Below are 18,925 nucleotides of genomic sequence, written 5' to 3' on the forward strand. Positions count from 1 at the left end.
CTCATCATTGCCTTGCAACACCTTCACCTACCCTTTCAAGCCACTGTTCTCCAGCACCAGCTCCTCCAGTGTCACTGACTTGCTGAGCATGTAGAGCAGCTGCTCTGAGATCTCCTGATTCTGGCAGGGAAGAAGAAAGCCTTTCTGGGAACCTGGCCACCTCTGGTGCACCCAGAGCCACAGCAGCAGCACTCACCAGCCTGAAATCCTTGCAGGAGAGTTTGGTGAACCACAGGTTGAAGGACAAGGCAGCAACACTCAGCGCCACATCCCTGCAGGGTGACAGGGAGGAGGGAGTCAAGGGCCAGGCTGAGCCAAGGCTAATCCCAAATGGGTGACAAAAACCACCCAAATGGGGCTTGTCCCAAGAGACATCCAGCCCCAGGGTGCCCCAAGACACCCAGGATGCCAGAACACACCCATCCCATCCAAACCCGAGGTGCTCCAACTGACTCAACCCTGGGATGCTCCAGGACACCCAACCTCAGTGTGCTCCAACACAACGTTCAACAGAACAGGACTGGGGATTGTGGGTTTAAAACAGCACACAGGTACAGATAACCTTCCCCAGATTATTCCCTTGGGGAAAATCAAATGAATCTAAATATTTGCATGCTTCTATCTAAACCTCAGGGTTTTAAGTTCTTTTTAACTCTGAGCTCTAATGCGAGCAACAGCACAGGTGTTGGTTGAGTGGAAACAAGTTTCTTTTTTACTTCCTCATCCAAAGAAATCTCTAAAGCGGTCTCCTTTTTCACCAGCTGAACACAGATCCTCTGTTCCCCAAAACACTCAGCCCAGAACTTTGACTTGCTGTGGCCCAGCCTGGCCTTGCTGCCTCCCCTGAGAGCTGAGCCCTTGCTCTGCCTTTCTTGGGATGGAGACGTGGCTGAGCCCCACATGGAGAACTCCAGGCACAGCTGGAGCTCACAGCCCCACTATCAGGTTATAATCAGGTGATAACAGGGTTATAACAGACATCTGGGGGGGCTGGTGGGGAGCAGTGCAAGTTTCCGGGTGGCAAGCTGCACCAGCTGCTTTGCATAGGGAAACACCTGACAGCCACGAGCTGCAAGAAGCCACTGTGACATTGGGTTTTCAGCCCTATAAACAGCTCCTAGGCTGATCTAAGAGTTAAAAATGAACAGAGAGGCTGCCTGGACTCTCAGCTGCTGCCCCATGGGATGGGGCTCAGGGTGTTTGGTGAGGGGGAGTGTCAGGCTGCAGATGTGGCATCCCTGGAGCGTGTAACCTATAAAAGCTTCTAACGTGGGCAGGAGAGCATGCTGGGCCCCCCAACAGGGACAGGGAGAATGAGGATGGGTGCTGGGACGCTGCAGGCAGCACGGCTGGGGGCTCACCGGCTCTCCAGGTGGCTGAAGTCCAGCAGGTTGAACTCCCGGCAGTCCTGGCTGTGGTAAATGTTGTCCACGTCCTTCCCAGAAGGATGCACATATGCAGCAGGCTCAGCACTGGGTCCTGGGGAGGGCTCAGGTCCCTGGTGCTGCTGCAGGGAGCTGAGCCCTTGGGGAGTCCCCTGCCTAACCCCAAAGCCCAAAAGCTTCCCTGATGGCTGGCAGGGGACATGCCCCAGCTTGGTGGGACAGATTGGTGAGCCTTGGACAACTTCTGTAGGGAATGGTCAGAAGGCAACACACCCCAGGCTGGTGGGAGTGAGGGTGTGGGGAAGGATGAGCTGGGATCAGTGTCCAGGAAGGGGGGACAGGGAGTCCTGTTGTGGCTGGTTCCCAGCAGGATTCTCCTCTCCTGGGACACCCAGCAAGGTCCCAGATTTCCAGGGCCTCCCCCTGGGTCACAGACTGGGAAACAGCCTGGTCCAAGGCACGCTGCTCCCACCTGCACTTTGATTCCAGCCCACCCAGGAGCAGGGGGCACTCAAAGCTGCAGCTCCATGAGGCAGCCACAAGCATCCTGTCCCCAAGTGACACGCTGCCACTGCTGCATCCTCGGGAGGGCCCAGCTTACCCACTGGATCTCCTCGCGGAAGGCAAAGCCGTTGTAGTCACACAGAGCAGCGTAGGTCTCTGAGAAGCCCCCTGCAAGGAGAAGGCAGTTTGGGGGAGCAGACATTCCCAAAGGAACATGGAGGAGAGCTTTGAGGGGAGTGGGAAACAGGAGAGGGATGACAGGGACTCTGTGAATGTGATGCAGAGGGCTCCCCCTTCCCTGCCCAAAGGGGAGAGAGATCTACTGTCAGCCCCAGTGGGGGCTGTGGCGTGCTTTGCTTGCTCCATGTGGATGCCAGGCAAGGCACATTGCCCTGGGGGTAATGCAGGGATCCTGCTCCAGACCAGGCTACAGGAAAAGCTCCTGGCTCTGCAGTGGTGCCATGTGAGGTGGGTAGAAGCATGCACAGCCGCAGGTCCTTGCAGGTAGATTCTGAGCAATATTGCCTGCTGTCCTGCTTTTTCCTGGAGAGCTACATCCCCTCAAACCTGCTCCTGCCCCATGGGATGGGGTGGCCTGGTGGGCAGCAGACCCCAGTAGCAGGGCTCCATCTGACCAAAGCCATCACAGGTGCCCTGCCAGCAGAGGTGAGGGCTGTCAGCAGAGCTGCTGTTGGTGGATGCAGGGCTGGAATGGTTCTCAGAGGGCTCCAACCCTCCTGGTCCTGCCTGAGGGAGGTTATGGCAGGACTTACCACATGGCCCAGGGTTGCTCTGCAGCACTTCCTCCAGTGAGTCTGTGATCTGCTGGATCCTCTCATACAGGCTGGGGGGGGAGTTCTTGAGCAATGTCCTGGGGAGGGAGCAGAGGGTGTCAGGGTGGGCCAGGAGAAGAGCATCCCCACCACTCTATGCTTAGCTACAACCCTGTGTGTAGGGTGGCCAGAAATATTCAATCAGGGAACAGGGTCTTGCCTCCTTCTATGTGTTTTTCTTCTTCTAAAAGCACTGTTGTAGATCCATCCTATATTTGGGATTTTCTAACTGCAGGTGTCCCAATTCATGGCAGGTGGGTTGGAACTAGATGATCTTTAAGATTCCTTCCAACCCAAACCATTCCAGGATTTTGCAGTCTGGGGCTTTTCTGGGCAAAGGAGTTGCTCTGGTTCCTACACAAGCACCCCTCAGGAGCAGAAGACCCTTACCCAAGGGATGAGTCTGGAAAGACCTTCTTAAGTGACATGGTGACATGGATAACAACTTGCTCCAAATCATCCAAGGACATGAACCGGAAGGCATAAGAAGCTGCATCTGTTTCTATGACAACCTGCAGGGTCCAAAGGATGAGAGATTCCTGAGCGAGCTGGCAGCACACAGCGTCCCCAAGCCCCCAGACACAACGGTGACAGCCATCAGCTCCTCACTGCCAACCCAGCCACAAGCACAGAGAATGCTGTGAGCACCAGGAATTTAGGATAAAATACATTGGTGTGCCAGAATAAGGCATAAACCTCCTGAAAATTCAGATTAAGCTGATGCAGAGGCAGCCTGATGCAGTGAGGTGAGAACAGCCTTGTCTCTGCCTGCAGCAGCTGCAGCTGGAGCATGGAGGTTTCCTCCCTGAATTTATTTAATCGAGGTTTAGGGCTTTTTCAGCTTATGGTTCCTACCAGGAAAAAAAAAAATCCCATGGCAACATGCTCCCTGATTTAATTACACGCTGATTGAGGCGTGGGAGCAGGATGACAATTATCTGCTGGCATCGTGCAGGACGGAGCTTCCGCCAGTGCCCGGGGCTGTGGAGGCAGGAGAGCGTGGGACCGCCTGCACTTTAACAATCCCTGGGCTTTCCACGTCCCAGTCAGACATCTCACCCCCCTCCACCCTGAGGAATCGACTCCCTGCACCCCTCTGTCTGTGCCCAGCTCCTGCAGCTCTCTCCTGGAGCTCAGCCTGCTGAGCAGCAGAAACCCTGTGTGGAGGCTGAGGCCATGGTTGCTGATGATGTTTCACCATGAAAAAGCCAGACAGGATGTTAGAAAGGAGCAGACAGGAGGTTAAGCAGGACCACAGCCCTATTTTGGCCAATACATCCAAGCCTTGATATCCAAGTCCTCTCTTCCATGGTTTCCACTGCCACATCTGCCCTATGTGCCCGCCCCTCTCTAAGAGGATTAACGGGGTTTAAAACACCCTCCTGCTAAATTTGTCTTCACCTTGGTAAGCCTGCAGCCGTTTGTCACCTTGTCCCTGCTGAGCAGGAGGTGCCATGGCCAGGCACTGTCCACGGATGTCAGAGGGGAAGGAGTGCAGGCACCCACCCAGCACCTCCAGCTCCAGGGCAATACCCTGATGAGATCAACACTGGTGACCCTCAATGGGGGACCAGAACACCCCCAGATCCTGTGGGGGGCTCTGGACCAGGGTTTGCCATGGGGGAGAGGGCAGAGAGGGGGGTAATGCCCAGGTTGGGTTTGTCCCAGTTTGTCCCACTCACCACACTGGGCTCTTGGACTGTCATCTCCCTCACCTCCAGGAAGCTGAAGCTGCTGTGAACCTGTGGATGAGAGAAGCTGGATCAACCTCAGTGCTGATGGAGAAAGGAAACCCAAGGGTTCCCCCCCAACTCCCACACTTCCCATGCCTCAAGCAGTGCTTGGCCTTGGCCCCACCCTTCACCAGCCCCCAGACGAGACCCTCTCCCCTTCCCCCGTCTCTCTCCTCATCCTGCTCTTGAGGGCTTCCCAGAGCCAGTGGTCCAGGTGACTCAGGGGTCACTCCCTCCAGTGCCCCAAGACCCCCCAGGAACCCCAGGGCTGTACCAGGCTCCCCACACTTACCCTCACTGGCAGCATCACAGGCAGCACATAGGCTCGCCAGGGTGTCAGGACCTAGGCAAGGTGTGACAAGGGACCATGGTGACATGGAAGCCACCCCTGTCCCTCACTGCAACCATAAAACACCTTCCTGGGGAAACCAGGAAAGCAGGAACCAGGCCAGACTCTGCACATACCAAGATAAAGTCATCATACTTGGATTTCACCTGCAGCTGGATGCTCAGCACCAGGAGCACCTTCTTTGTCCCCAGGAAGGTGGTGATGCCCTCTGAAAAGAGCCAATGTCCATGTGAAATTAGGTGGCTGAAGTCACCTTGGTCCTCTCCCATGTGCCCTGTTGCTCTTGAGGATACTGTCCCCACCTGAATCATCTCCTCTCCCTCCACACCTGACAGTCAGACCCTGGCTCCTCTCAGACTCACCGTGGTTGCTCAGGTGGTGCACCTACCTCCCCATCTTCTGCCACAGCCTCAACCAAGCACAGGGTTTGGGGTTGCTGGTTCACACTGCCTGTGCTGCCTCACCCACTGGCAGCTGGCACTGAGTGATAGGAGGGTCCTGATTTCTCTTCCTTCCTTTTCAAATTTACCACCAGGGAGCAGCTGGTCACCAAAGTCCCTCCTCTCTGCAGGGCAGCCAGGGTGGTCACATGTGCCAGCGTCCCCAAGGTCACAGACTGGTCACTCCACCATCAGTGGGCCAGTGTGAGCATGGCTGCTGTCCTGAGCACCCTTCTCCATGCCCTCCTGATTCCTGCCTCTCATGGGAGAAACAGGACCAAAGCCACAGCTGTCCATCACTGTGCAGAGCACACCAGGCTGTCACAGTGACACCAATCCCCATGGGTCCATGGCTTGAGCCACACCTCCCCAGGGACCTACCCTGGTAGAGCCGGGCCTGAGGCTGTGGGGACGCGGTGACCCAGCTCCTTCCCACCTCACTGCCAGCCCTGGTGGGGCTGAGGAGGCTGAAGGGGCCCGAGACCTCTGTGGCCTTTGGCTTTTCCAGTCAGCCAAGAGAAGGCTGTGAGCAGGGGTATTTCACACCCCCCATGCTGAGCTGCAGGCTGTGGCTTCCTGGGGAGCTTCTGGGGACCCCCAGCTGGCCAGAGGAGCCCAAGCCCATGGGACTGAGCAGCACCAAGCTGCACCCACAAATTCAGCAGCTTGAGCTGTGCAGAATCCCATCCTTGAGGAGCCAGGTTATCTGGGGATGCTCTTGGTCCAAGGTCCGTCCTCAGGCAAATGAGTTTTGCAGACAAGAGGAACCCCCAGACACTGCATGGGCCCCCCTGAACCTCAGATGTTGCAGCTGAGGGACCCAAAAGTGACTCTGCCAAGCCCATCGAGGCAAACGGGGGCCAAGCAGGCCCGGCACGGGCAGCCCCATGTGGCAGCGGTGCCCCGGCAGTAGCGGCGGGGGGGATGCTTACCTTGCAGCTCGGCGGGGATCCCTCCGGGGGACACAGCCATGCCTGGCACCTGGGGTCACCTGCCCGGGATGCGGTGTCAGGGCAGCATCCTCGGGGCCGCGGGAAAGGCACCCTGCCGGGAGGAAGCGCTGAGGTTACCGACCGGCAGCGCCGCCGCCTCGGTGCCTCCTCCCCCTCCCGGTGCCTCTTCCTGCCCCGTCAGGCGAGATTTACCGCCTGAGCAGGAGAAGCGAAATGAAAGCGACGGTGCCCACGGCCCACCGGCCCCGCCGGGAGGAGAGGGCGGCACTACCCAGCTTCCACCCTTCTCCTGCCGTGCGCCTTCCCCTGCGAGAGCAGGACTCCCCTCCCGGCACGAAGGAGGATCCATGACCTCTCCCTGTCTCCTGAGGTGCTTCATGGGCTCATATTTCTGCCTGAAGATGGCCGGTGTGTGGGGTAAGGGCAAATCTACCCTTCCCAGCACTGGGCAGCCAGCCCAGCTCCATCACCTTGCGCTGGAGATGGGTGAAGGTGCCCACTGCAGGCTGGTCTCTGGAGGATGGATGCTGGTACCCATGGCAGGAGGCTAAAGGAAGGGCTTTTCCAGAACAGGAATGCCCCAGGCCTTCTGTCAAAGTGACAAAACTGCTGTCCCAAAGCAAGGGCGAGAGGCAGAAGCCAGGTGACCTCCTTGGAGCAACAGGACTGAGCACAGCAACCACTCCACTCATCCAGGAAGGTTTTGGACCGGGAAGTGCTCCTGTGTCCCGTGACATGCTGCAAAGCTTCCCTGGACTCAGGATTTCCCACTGTTAGCTCAACTTGGCCCCATTAGAAACTCAGGAAAGGTGCTGAGGGAGAGGCAGAGCTGCTCTCAGCCAGCAGCCTGAGTCCCTGTGACCACCACCCACTGGACAGTTGTCTTCTTCCCCTAAATTGCCCCTTTCTGACAAACTTCCAAGCTCCAGGCTGAAATCTGCCAACCAGGAGCTCACCAAGCTTTCCCAGAGGTTGAATGACATGGGAGAAGGTGGTCCCTGGACGGGATGGGTGAGACCAACCTCTGCTGAGGCACCTCCTCGAGCCTCTTGAGCTACATCAGCAGAGGGATGAGCACCAGCAGGATGAGGGGCACAGTGCAGTCAGCAGCCACCAGCAGCAGTCCTGACTGGATCCATGTTTTTTCCAGGATAGAGGAGGCCAGGATATTGGAATCTGAACTTCTAAAAGGGCACCATCTCCCAGCTTTGGCATGCAAGGATATTCAGGGCACAGAGGGAGCAGCTGTCTGTCCCCTTTCATGCATCAGAATGGCTTCTATAGAAGACTAGAAGCACAGAGGAGCTCCAGGCAAGCTGCATCCAAAGCCCATTCCCCAAAATACTGGTTCCCACATGCTGGAACATTCTGAGCAGCGGTGGAGCAGGACATGTACTCCAGGAGTGGGGCAGACATCCATGAGCACAGGTGTTCCCTGCCTTTATGCAAACCCAGGCACATCAGGATGTCCAGAACACCTCCTCTGTGTCCAGCAGAGGGAACAGCAGCCCAAGCACCAGGGATGGCAGCCAGGCCAAGCAACTGGCAGAGGCAGCAATGCTCCTTGGATCCATCCCAGCCCTGGCTTTCCACTCAGAGCCCGAAGCCCAGCTTTTCCAGCACTGATAACAGCTCTTGGGTTGAGCAGAATTGTTCTGTCCACATTCAGGCTTTGGATGCTGCCCTGGATGTGTGTCCTTGGCAGCAGGCTGGGATATTGATCTGCATCTCTCCAGAACAGCTCCTCCGAGGGCGAACCAGAAGCCTGCAAGAGGCACAAGCAGAGATCCCTGCCCAAGGCAGGAGCCTCAGCTCAAATCAAATAAAACCCAGTCTGCATAACAGAACCATTGACTGAGCAAGCACAGAGAAACCAGGTCAACTGAGCAGATAGCAAGGTAACACGCCAGGCTGGGGAAAAAGGGAGGGGATGGCCACAGGGTGACAGCTTCCATCCTCAGTAAACCTCTGCTGGGGTCTGTGAAGATAGTTCTAGAATCAGAGCACAATAAAAAAGTTGCTCAGAAATTGCTCCTCTGATCTGGGTTAAGGGCTAGGGTTATGCTTAGGGTTAGGGTTGAGGGAGCCAAAGAGCCCAGAGCTCCAGGGACACAGGTGCTGGAAGAGGCAATTACAAGGGCATTGCACAGGTGATGTACCTGTGTCAGAGACTGGATGTTGCACATCTCACCACCTCTTGGATTGCCAGTGCCTGTGTCTGGTGGGAGGGGCTGGTGGGGCTTGGCTAAAGGTGAGGCCACACCCTGCTCATCCCCAAACCACCCATACCCTGGCTGAGCTGTCAGTCATGGACTCCTGGCGTGGTGCTGCTCACCTGGGCCCTGACTGGCCAAGGCAGTGCCACCTCAGGAGTGGGCACATGAAGGGCTTAAAGGATGGAGCATGAGGCCAGCACATGGTCACAGCCCATAATCCTTCATGGAGTGGTGTTTCCTCAGATGAACACTACAGAGGCCACTCAGCACCAACCATACCTGTGGTTTTTGGACAAATACACCTCTCAGCTCTTGTCCTTTCAGCCTCCCATTAAGCTGTTCACACACTGCCACCTCCCCCAGCTCTTTTGAATTCTAGGAGAGCTGCAGCACTTGGTTTGGTGTCACCCATGTCTGGGTACAACAGCACGAGCTGTTGCACATGAACACTCACACAGACCAAGGGAGGTCTCTGCTGGACCATGTGTGGCACCTCCTGGGGCCACCAGCTAAAACAAAGCCACTGCACCATCCTTCACAGCCCACTTGTCAGCACTGGGTTGAGCCACAGCGTTTAAGATATGATGGAATTTCTCCTTACAGATCCCAAGGACACCTTTGGTTTTCCTACTCACCACAAAGCCTCCCTAGCTCCAGGCTTATGTGAAACCACCTCAGCACTGCCTCAGACTAAAACATCTTTGGATTCTGAGCACACAAGCCCCTTGCCCAGCTGGGAAAGCACTTGAGGATTTACCCATTTCTCAGCCAGACCTGACTTCTCACAGAAGCAGTCCTTACACCACCTCTCCCACCTGCTGCAACAAGGCTCCAGCCTGCTCAGGACTCCGAGCTTCCACCTCCAGACAGGCTTTCCTTGGCAAGTCATAGAAGGACCATCTCAAGATCAGGGATAACGAGTCACCAAACACCTAGTGAAAGCCAGAACTAGCAATTCTTGTGCTTGGTTACAGCCTCCTGTAAAAGAGTGTAAAATAAAGTAGTGCCATTTGCAGTGACTTCTGTACCAGCAGTAGGAGGTTCTATCCTGAACTTGCAGTGACTGCCCACAGCTGGCACCCTAAGCTGCTGTCATAGGTAACCAAAAAAACACAGCACAGAATCGCCACAAATGTTTCCAGAATGAAATGGAAACAATATTCCTGTTAACTAAACCATCAGCTATAACCATTTAAAAATCACAGTCAAAACAAACAGAAGTAACAACTACTCCCATGTTACTGCAAGCTCAAGCTGTCAACACCAACATTTGCATTTTACATCCTCCTTCCTCTACACACAGAGCAGCACACTCTGATTTAAGGTCATGGACAGGTACCTTGCATTTGGCATGGGGCAGAGGAACATCAGCAGAGAAAGGAGCCAGTCCTGTTGACAGCATCCTTCTGGGAGAGAAGCTTTTCCATCTGGAGATGGCTGCCAGGTCGCACCGTGGATGTACACAAAGAAAGCAGCCAGTGAGCACACGTGTTAATCCGTTATTATTTATTAGCTGTACAGCAGTATATTCTCCTTCCCAGCTTTCAAACCCCATTACATATTTTATAACAGTATTTTTTCCCATGTTGGCTTCCTAAAATAATGAAAAATATCACACAGTACAGCTAAGTACAAAAATGCATCAACCTAGAGTCTGATAGCTAAACTGATAGCTCTCTTAAAAGCGATACATAGAAGAAAAATTTGTTTGAAATCAGCAAGACTGAGGCTCTATAAAAAGCTTACATATTTTAACATGTGACATTTTCATATACAGGCATCATTTGTATTTCACATTATTCCTTTTTTTGTCTTTATCAGAGATTCAAAAATTGTAGAATTACTGACCTATTAATAAAATTTCCTGGCCCAGGTTGAGGGCTGCAGTGACCCACTCATAAATCACCACTTTTGTCTTAACATAGGATTCATAAACACAAAATACAACTACAAGATAGAGCAAAGAAAATGTATTTATGAAATTATAACTCAAAAAGGTTAATTATATGTTTTAAATTGGTTGGATAGTCACATCCAGAGGGCAGTGGTCAACAGCTCAGACTCTGGATGGACAGCAGTGACTGGTGCCCCTCAGGGGTCCATACTGGGACCAGTGTTATTCACTATCACCATTAATGGCATAGATGAAGGGATGGAGTACACCCTCAGCAGGTTTGGGAACACCAAGCTTAGGGCGCAGTGACACACCTGAAGGACAGGGCCATCCAGAGGGACCTGGCCCTTGGGAATCTCATGAGGCTTAACAAGAGCCAGTGCAAGGTGGTGCACCTGGGTTGGGGCAACCCTTGGGATCAATCCGGGCTGGGAATGAACAGATCCAGAGCAGCCCTGGGGAGAAGGACCTGGGGGAGCTGGTGGGAGAGACTGGACATGGCCCAGCTGTGTGTGCTGGGCTGCATCCAGAGCCCTGTGGGCAGCAGGAAGGGGGAATCCTGCCCCTCTGCCCCACTCAGGTGAGACCCCACCTGCAGTGCTGCATCCAGCTCTGGGGTCCCTGGGACAAGGAGGACATCGAGCTGACGGAGCGAGTCCGGAGGAGGCCACAAACACGATTTGAGGGATGGAGCACCATTCCTATGAGGAAAGACTGAGAGAGCTGGAGTTATTCAGCCTGGAGAAGGTTTTGGGATGACCTGATTGTGGCCCTACAGAACCTTGCAGGGATCCTACAAGAGTGCAGGAGAGGGACTTTTGGCAAGGGAATGGAGAGACAGGACAACAGGGAATGGCTTCAAACTCAGAGGGCAGGGTTAGATGGGCTGTTAGGAAGAAATTCTTCCCTGTGAGGGTGGTGAGGCCCTGGAACAGGTTTTCCAGAGAAACTTACTGCCCCATCCCTGGAAGTGTTCAAGGTCAGGTTGGACAGAGCTTAGAGGAAGCTGGTCGAGTGAAAAGTGTCCCTGCCGTGGCAGGGGGGTAGAACTAGATGGTCTGTAAAAGTGCCTTCTAACCCAAGCCAGTCTAAGATTCTATAAAATACAATTTTTTTGTGCTTCAAAACCAGATTTCACATGTGGGTTTCTCTTGTTCTGCAAGCAATAGTTTGGGTACATATTTTCTCTACCTTATCAACAGCTTTTCCAACATTTACACTCTATCAATTCTCTTGTCACTTAGTTTGAAAGGAATTAGAATACTGGGACTTCTTTAAACTGCATTTTTGCATACCTCTTAATTAATGGAAAAAGATTAAAATGTAAAATAAAAAAGTTATTTACAAGCTTGACCATTACAGAAATGCTTTGCAGAAAGCAAAGCATATTAAGGACAGAAACCAGTTGGAGCATGCCAAAACTACCATGTGCAGCCGACTTGGAGAACCGGAGCTACTCAGTGGGAGAAAGCAAAAACAAACAAAAAAAAAAACAAAACAAAAAAACAAAAAAACCAACCAAAAAAACATTTCAAAAGTCTAGAACCCTCCCAAGTCTGCATTTACAGTTAAAAACACTACTGAGAGAAGAGGCTCAAGGACTCTGGGAACTGGAAGGGCAAGTCCGGAGTGGTTTTCCACATACTCTAGTCAAGGCTTCCACTTTTGTATATTAAAACTTGGTGCATGTAAACACGGCCCTTGGACCAGCTTTACAATGCAGTTCAGAGCAAAACTAAATCAAGCATCTCAGAGGAAACCCTCAAGGACTCCAAAATATTTCCTAATGTTCCATGATCCTGTAATGCTAACATAAAACAGCAAGTTCTAGTTAAATCACATTCTAACATCGTTTTATTTCCCAGTATGTTTGGTAAAATGGTCTAAAATGATGCACTTCCCAAAGCCAAGAAAAAAGATTAAAAGGAAAAAAATAGATTTGAGCCGCTTAAACACAGCCCAGGCCAGTTCAGTCAGCCAACGTGGTCTTCCTCCATCACCGGTCCATCATGCTGAGAATCATCTCAGGGGTGAGGTCTCCATTGGGAGCTTCCACTACAGCAGGCTGAGCTTCCTCCTCTTCCTCTGCTGTTTCTGCATCAGGTTCCTTCTTCACTTCAACTATAATGTTTTCAATTTCACCAGTGTTCTGGTCTTCAACCTGAATGATTGCTGCAGCTGGAAGGGCAAAAACAAAGGAGGAGAGGGGGAGAAACAGATTATTTTATTGTTTCCAGAGCCAGTCTGCATGCCTCAAGCAGGTCTTTGGTAAGACTATTCCAAGGCAAGGGAAGGTGAGGCCCACAGCAAGCACTGCCACATCAGTGGGGAGCAATTCAGCCCACCTCACTCACCCAAGCATCAAGCATTATTTTCTTGCCCCTTTATGAAGATGGGCCCCCCAGTGCCACAGTTCCAGTGTGCACTTTCATATTAAAACATTTTTCAAACAATGGATTTTGTAAAATAATGGACAAAATCAAACCCTATATCAATATATAGGCCTAAGACAAAACTTAAACTTCAGGGGAAATTAGTGATGACAAATTCAGCATTAAAAGTTTCCACAGAATAACCCCAGAGAGGAAACAGGCCACACTTGTATCACTGAGCAGACAGCCAAGCCACTGAGGAAGCCACCACCTCCTTAAAGGAACTAATTTCCCTTTCCCATCCTACTCTAAGTCTAAAATGTATTTACTTCGACTTTGCACAGTTACAATGTCTATTCTTAACCACATCTCTGTGGAGTTGAAACAACACCTTCACTGGTCCTTGCTCAGAACTAACAGCCTGAAGCAAGTTCACTTGTGGCAAAAGCTAGCCAGGTAAGAACACCATGATGTTTTTACTGCCAGCTGTTTTCCCAAGGACTGTATGTCAGCAGAGATACCATAAATGGTACAAAAAGAAGTGAGCACTTTGCACAACTATGAAATGAAACAATACCAAACAAACATAATGGCCTTTCTTTTCTAGCCTGGCCTGAAGTGGCCATGTCCCCTCGTGACCAGGAAACCCTTGCAACAAATTTCAAGGTGAGTTCTTAGCAATGCAGAGACAAGTACAATTACCCACTTTTAAAATAATCTCATTTGCAGGGATCACATCTATAAGAATGGCCAAATCCAAGGCAAAAGGTGCTCAAGCAAGCAGGGTAAGGTGAGCCTCAATCAGTGACTTACGCTGGGATTGTTTTGGTTGCGCAGCAGCTTTGCCTGGTGGTCTTCCTCTTCTTTTCTTACTGGGAGGTGGTGCAGGAGCCTCTTGCTCAACTTCTGGTTCAGCCTCAATTTCTACTGCTGTCTCCTCCTCATCTTCATTATCATCCAAATCTGGTTCAGCATTTTCCTCTGTAAGAAAGGATGTCAGATAAACCTTCAGTTTTAACAAGAATAAAACACATCCATCTACAGAGAAGCACCATCAAATCCCATCCAAAAGGGATGTATTTGAAGGAGTCAGCTCTGAGAAAGAAGGCAAGTAAGGCCTTTGTTCAGAAGCTGCAGGCACAGACTGTTAATCTGTTACCCTCACTTAGAGGGAACAAGCTGTCCTTCAGAAAGCAAAAGGTAATTTAATTATGGTAGATTATTTGGTAAAAGCTACTCTGCACATGCACAAAGGAGCTCAGAGACAACAGCACAAGGAAGACCAAATAACACAAGGCTGGGCTACTCCCAAGCCTACCAGAGGGTCCAACAGCCCATCCAAGTCCCACCTGCACAACACAGAGAGCATAGCATTGCACAATGGAAGGTGGGAGCCCAGATTCACAGCTTCTGAGGAACAAACTTCTTGTCCAGGACACTCCCAGAAGAGCCACCAGGTTTGAAACCCATTCCAATCATGGGAAGCAGCTCTTGAGATTACCTTTGGTACTATGAGGAGTTAGGGAATTCCTGTTTGGGACACAATGGGATGCAGGAGGAAGGCCATTTTGGATCACAAAGGACTATTTGCAGGATGTTTAGGGAAGGGAATGAGCTGATTTCAAGAAGTGTGGGGAAAATAGAGGGGCAAGAGGATAAAAGAGGTAGATCCCATGTAAATTGCTGTAGCAACCATTCCAGGATCTCTGTGAAACAGGAGAACCCCAACAGGCACCCAAGAGCCAGTCTCCTACCCTTCAAGCTCTACACTTCATTCTTTACAACGTTCCTTAAACCTAATAGATGAGGACCATCAACACTTTCAGAATGCTCTGGGCAAACCCAGAGCAGACAAAAAGCAGTGAGAGATGTCCAAGAGAATAATATTGTTTGGACAGCAAAATGATTGCCCTTAAATTTGTAAGGCTGTTCACTAGAGGAGTAGCTTCACTCAAGAATACAAGGGGCACAAGGATACTCCCTTTTATCTGACTAAAGGCAAAAACCCCAACCCACACTGGGGCATGTACATGCTGCATGATTTTACAATCACTCAAGGGATTCTCCCCATGAAGAATTTACTGGATTTCTCAGGTCCCACTTTTTAAGAGATTCATGACATTCTCCCCTCAACTCAATGTCCATCAATTAACATTCTGTCTAATGTTGGGCAGCCAGGAGACAAAACCATCATTCACTGTTTGGTCTTTCCCCCATCCCCTTCATTAACACAGATAGGTCTATTTCATCCCAGCTTTGCTTATAATTTTTAGATATTTAGTAGCTGCCAAACCTCATGAAACTGCAGAAATCCAAATAAACACAACAGTGAATAATGCAATTCCTCAAGCAGGTGATTAGCGCATCTTTTTTACAGCTACTCAGCTCTCACTGGTCAATTCTTCATATCTATCAAATGACTTCTGAGGTCAACCCACACTTGCCACTTCTACTGAGGCTGAAGGGATTCCCTCAGCACAGAGCCTGGCATCATTCACTGCATATCATCAGCTCATTAAAAAGCCTGACTTTTGACCAGCTTCCCCTACAAAAAACTGCTTTAAACTCAGACCAAACCAACTAAATAAAATGTGAGTTTTCAGAACAGGCTGAACTCCCAGGAAGATTTCAAACCAGATACTAAGAATGCAATACTCCAGAATGCCACATTTTGAATTACCTTCCATCAATTATTTTACCCTGCCTCCATTACCTTTTCATGTTTTAAATGCACAATTTGTTACATGTGCTTAATTCACCCGATACATTCTTCTAAAGATCTATACAAACATGAGTTTTAGCATCAATTTCTACAGTTTTTGAATCAAGGTTTGCAAATCATTTGATCATACTCATCCTAAAACTAGTTTGCCATATGAGATTTTCAGATATGCCTTGTCTAGCCAGAAAGATCCCTGTTCTCTCAACCTACACCCCTTGATTAATTAGATAAAGCACTCCAGATAAAAGAGACTAATCAGCAACATTCCTTCTGCAAAATCATCTTTGAACTGGTTGGTCTTGAGACTCTACTTGGCTCTTCCTGTTGAAGACATGATGATGTTTTTCCTCTACCAGGAGACAGGAGTAGGACTGAGTTTTTCCTTCATATAATTCTCCACCACTCCCTTGGATGTTGCCAGCCTTTCTCCACAGAACTACCAAACTATTCAGTGGTGGAGTTGTCTGGACACGCCACCCAGAAATGCTGAAGAATGATCAAGTATCATTGCACAGCAATGCACTGCAGAACCACACAGCCTCTTTTGGGACTCTGAAAAAAATTGCCAGAGAGTTTCCCACACAGGCAGGACAGGAATGGCACAGCTGACACAAGGGGTGTCAGACAGTGTTTTTTAAACTACTGTCTTGGATCAGGCCTGGGACAGCAGGCTCTGTATTATCCCTCACAGGCAGTACATCTCTCTCTACTTGGCCATGTATCACCATATTCTGTGTTTGCCAACCAGACAAGACTCTTTTAAGTGCCAGAAGAAACCTGCAGAACTGGCAAACCAGCAGCAAAACACACAGAGTGAATCACAGACCTGTAACTCTCAGAAGGTACTGAGCTGCTCTTACCACTATCAGAGGAATCTTCTTTCTTCGAACGCATCTTTCTCTTTCGGCCACGTTTGCCTTTCTTTGTCTCTCCTCCATTCTCTCCTTCCCCACCATCTAGGCCAGAGCAGTTATCAGCATGTCTGGCCATTGTGTTCTACTCAGTGAAAGATCAAAAACACAAGAAAAGTTAAAAGATGCATTGAATTCAAGATCAGACATTCTGGCTCTGTATTTTCAAACACGTTTCTGGTAACTATGTCTTTTACTTTTTTTTTTTAAAGAGAGATTCTTTAGGGGAAATGGGTACATTCATTAACTTTATGAATGAAGTTGCATTTCCACATTGCTCATGATGTGAACACTAATGTTTGCTGGTACCAATTCTCAATTCCCTCTCCTCTCCTTCCCTCTCAAAGAGAAGAGCTCTATTAAAAGATTATTATTTTACCCTTTACCTCACCCATCTTTCCTTCTGGGTAAACATTTCCCTCCCCTTGACTAAAAAAGCCTCATTCCACCCCAACCCTCTCCAAGTCAAAGCACATTCCCTTACCCTGCGAGTGAATGTTTTGCCACACTTGGAGCAGACAAAGGCAGCAGGGACAAAGTTGGGGTCGTGGTATCTCTTGAAGTGCATGTCGAGGAGCTGCTTCTGGCGGAAGGTTTTATCACAATGGCTACAGGCATAAGGCTTTTCTCCAGTATGGGTCCGTTTGTGCATGACCATGTGCCGCTCCTGGCACGGACAGGAAAAATGGAAACTCGTGTCAATGGATACAGAAAAGTGAATTTTCAGCTAAAACGAGGCCAAAATTTTATGGTTAATATCAGGAAAAGAATGATTCCACAGCAGTGCAAGAACATCTTGATTGATGGCATATTTAGTCCTAGCTCTTCCCATCCTATATGGACTCTTATTCCTTGGTCAAGGGGTACATCAAGGTTATGAATTAGAAGGTTCTTCTCTACAGGACAGAATCACACCAAGAAAAGGCCACTTGGAGTCTCCTTTACCCCCTTCAAAAATTTAGCCAGCTAATTCGATCTTGACAGCTGGTTGTTGCCCTGTTTTTTAAAGTTCTTCTAAGCCTTCTGATGTTTACATTCTTGTAATGAACTGTCTAGTGCACTTTATGCAAATAACTTATTGTTTTGCATTCTTTTATGGAGGAGGAGAAATTTGATTGACTGTTGGTTTGTCCAGTGTCATTGGAGAGGTGGCACTGTCATCCTCCAATCAACTGTCTCTTTTGGAAATCTATAAATGTTGGAGTCAGAATTAAACTTTCCCTCTCTTTTACCTTGGAGAGTCCAGTGTCCACGAAGTTTTAATTTTGAGCGACATCTGGTCATAGCTAAAAGCTAAGATTTCCATCTGTACTTTCAGCTCCTGTCCTAACACTCTTAAGGGGTGCCCCCAGCTTACCTGTCTGCAGGCATAATCACACTGGTCACACTTGAAGCGCTTCTCGTTCTTGTGGGACTTTTGATGCTGGATGAGGGCATACCTCTCATGGAACACGGCGTCACAGTAGCGACACTTCTTGCCCTGCTCAATATAGGAATGCTGCTTCCGCAAGTGGACACCTACAGGAAAAAGAATCAAAAGCTTTCACCACCGTGGCTTTCCAAGCATGAAAGATGAGCCCATGGTCCTTCAGTGATCCTCCCAAGCTCAGCCAAAACAGTGGAATTTAGGATTCAACTAAAAACCTGAAGGACTCACAAGTAAAACCAACCAGAACAATTTCTAGACAGAAAGAGCTCCCAGAAAAACTTCATTAAGATTTTCCACAGGATTCCAGATTTGGTTATTACTTGCAATCTGTGCTGATTCAGGATACTTGAATTTGATGACACATGATTGTCAAACTAAAGTGTCTTGTGGACTGCCATGTTTAAGACTAACTTGAATTGCCTGGATACAGCCAGAAGCCAGGTAATTCAGTGGGGGGAAACAGGATTTTCTGCAGGATTAGAAATCAGAGTGATAGGACTAGAAGGCAACAGGGATACCAGCAGATAATCCCCGAAAGGTTTTAGTCACTTATTTAAAATCCTCCAACTAAGAGCATACCACAGCTGCACGAGGTAGCTTAGGGTAGATTAAAGCATTATTAGAAGAAAAATTCTTCATAGCTAACATCAGTTTTCCTCTGTTGTAAATCAGCTTGTTTGCTCCTGACATTCAACTGACTGCCTTTCTCTCAAACTGCCTCTCACTGTAGCACTTGTCTTTACTGGAAGGGAGCCTGCCTTCCCATTACTTGGGTGATAATTCTGTTTAAAGACAGAAAGTCCTGCCAAATCATGGCTCCTTCCTTTCCCTCAGCTGCTCTGGGCACGATATTGTTTGTCACCTTCTAGAAACATAAGAGCTTGCCTGCTGGAATCACACTGGGTACTGCTCACTAGATCAGGAATGTCCTACTGCAAGGACTCGGCTTTTTTGAGCACACAGCTCCAAATCCTGGAAAGTTAAATACTTGCTCTAATTCAAATCTTTTAACTTGATGAAAATATCTGTGCATGAAACAATGGCTCCAATGTGCAGGAGGTTAAGCCAAGTGATCTTGCTTTTTAGATCCCAATCCTTATGCTGTTGAAATCTCAGTCCAAGTTCAATAAATGCCTTGCATCTATGGGCAAACAGTAACTTACCTTGTATGTTTGGGAAAAAAA

General features: G+C 49.6%; 2 protein-coding genes across 5 annotated transcripts in view; both read right to left on the reverse strand.

The window, feature by feature from the left end:
• CARMIL2 (capping protein regulator and myosin 1 linker 2) overlaps positions 1-6,216 on the reverse strand; it is a 22,645-nt gene extending 16,429 nt beyond the window's left edge. Inside the window, 10 exon segments of the mRNA XM_054516144.1 lie at positions 32-120; positions 197-272; positions 1,362-1,435; positions 1,987-2,057; positions 2,663-2,760; positions 3,113-3,234; positions 4,405-4,464; positions 4,748-4,798; positions 4,921-5,012; positions 6,177-6,216. Of these exon segments, the coding sequence (XP_054372119.1) occupies positions 32-120; positions 197-272; positions 1,362-1,435; positions 1,987-2,057; positions 2,663-2,760; positions 3,113-3,234; positions 4,405-4,464; positions 4,748-4,798; positions 4,921-5,012; positions 6,177-6,216 (773 nt within the window).
• Positions 6,217-9,904: 3,688 nt separating this feature from the next.
• The window catches only part of CTCF (CCCTC-binding factor), a 35,022-nt gene continuing 26,001 nt past the window's right edge, over positions 9,905-18,925 (reverse strand). For all 4 annotated transcript variants that reach the window (XM_036390643.2, XM_036390641.2, XM_036390642.2 and 1 more), the window contains 5 exons: positions 17,670-17,830; positions 16,797-16,979; positions 16,262-16,397; positions 13,493-13,660; positions 9,905-12,485 (listed from right to left, as the gene is read on the reverse strand). In XM_036390643.2, the coding sequence (XP_036246536.1) occupies positions 12,304-12,485; positions 13,493-13,660; positions 16,262-16,397; positions 16,797-16,979; positions 17,670-17,830 (830 nt within the window). In that variant the 3' untranslated portion in view covers positions 9,905-12,303. The remainder of the gene's footprint in view (positions 12,486-13,492; positions 13,661-16,261; positions 16,398-16,796; positions 16,980-17,669; positions 17,831-18,925) is intronic.

This window comes from Molothrus ater, chromosome 12, assembly GCF_012460135.2.
Source record: "Molothrus ater isolate BHLD 08-10-18 breed brown headed cowbird chromosome 12, BPBGC_Mater_1.1, whole genome shotgun sequence".
Classification (NCBI taxonomy): domain Eukaryota; kingdom Metazoa; phylum Chordata; class Aves; order Passeriformes; family Icteridae; genus Molothrus; species Molothrus ater.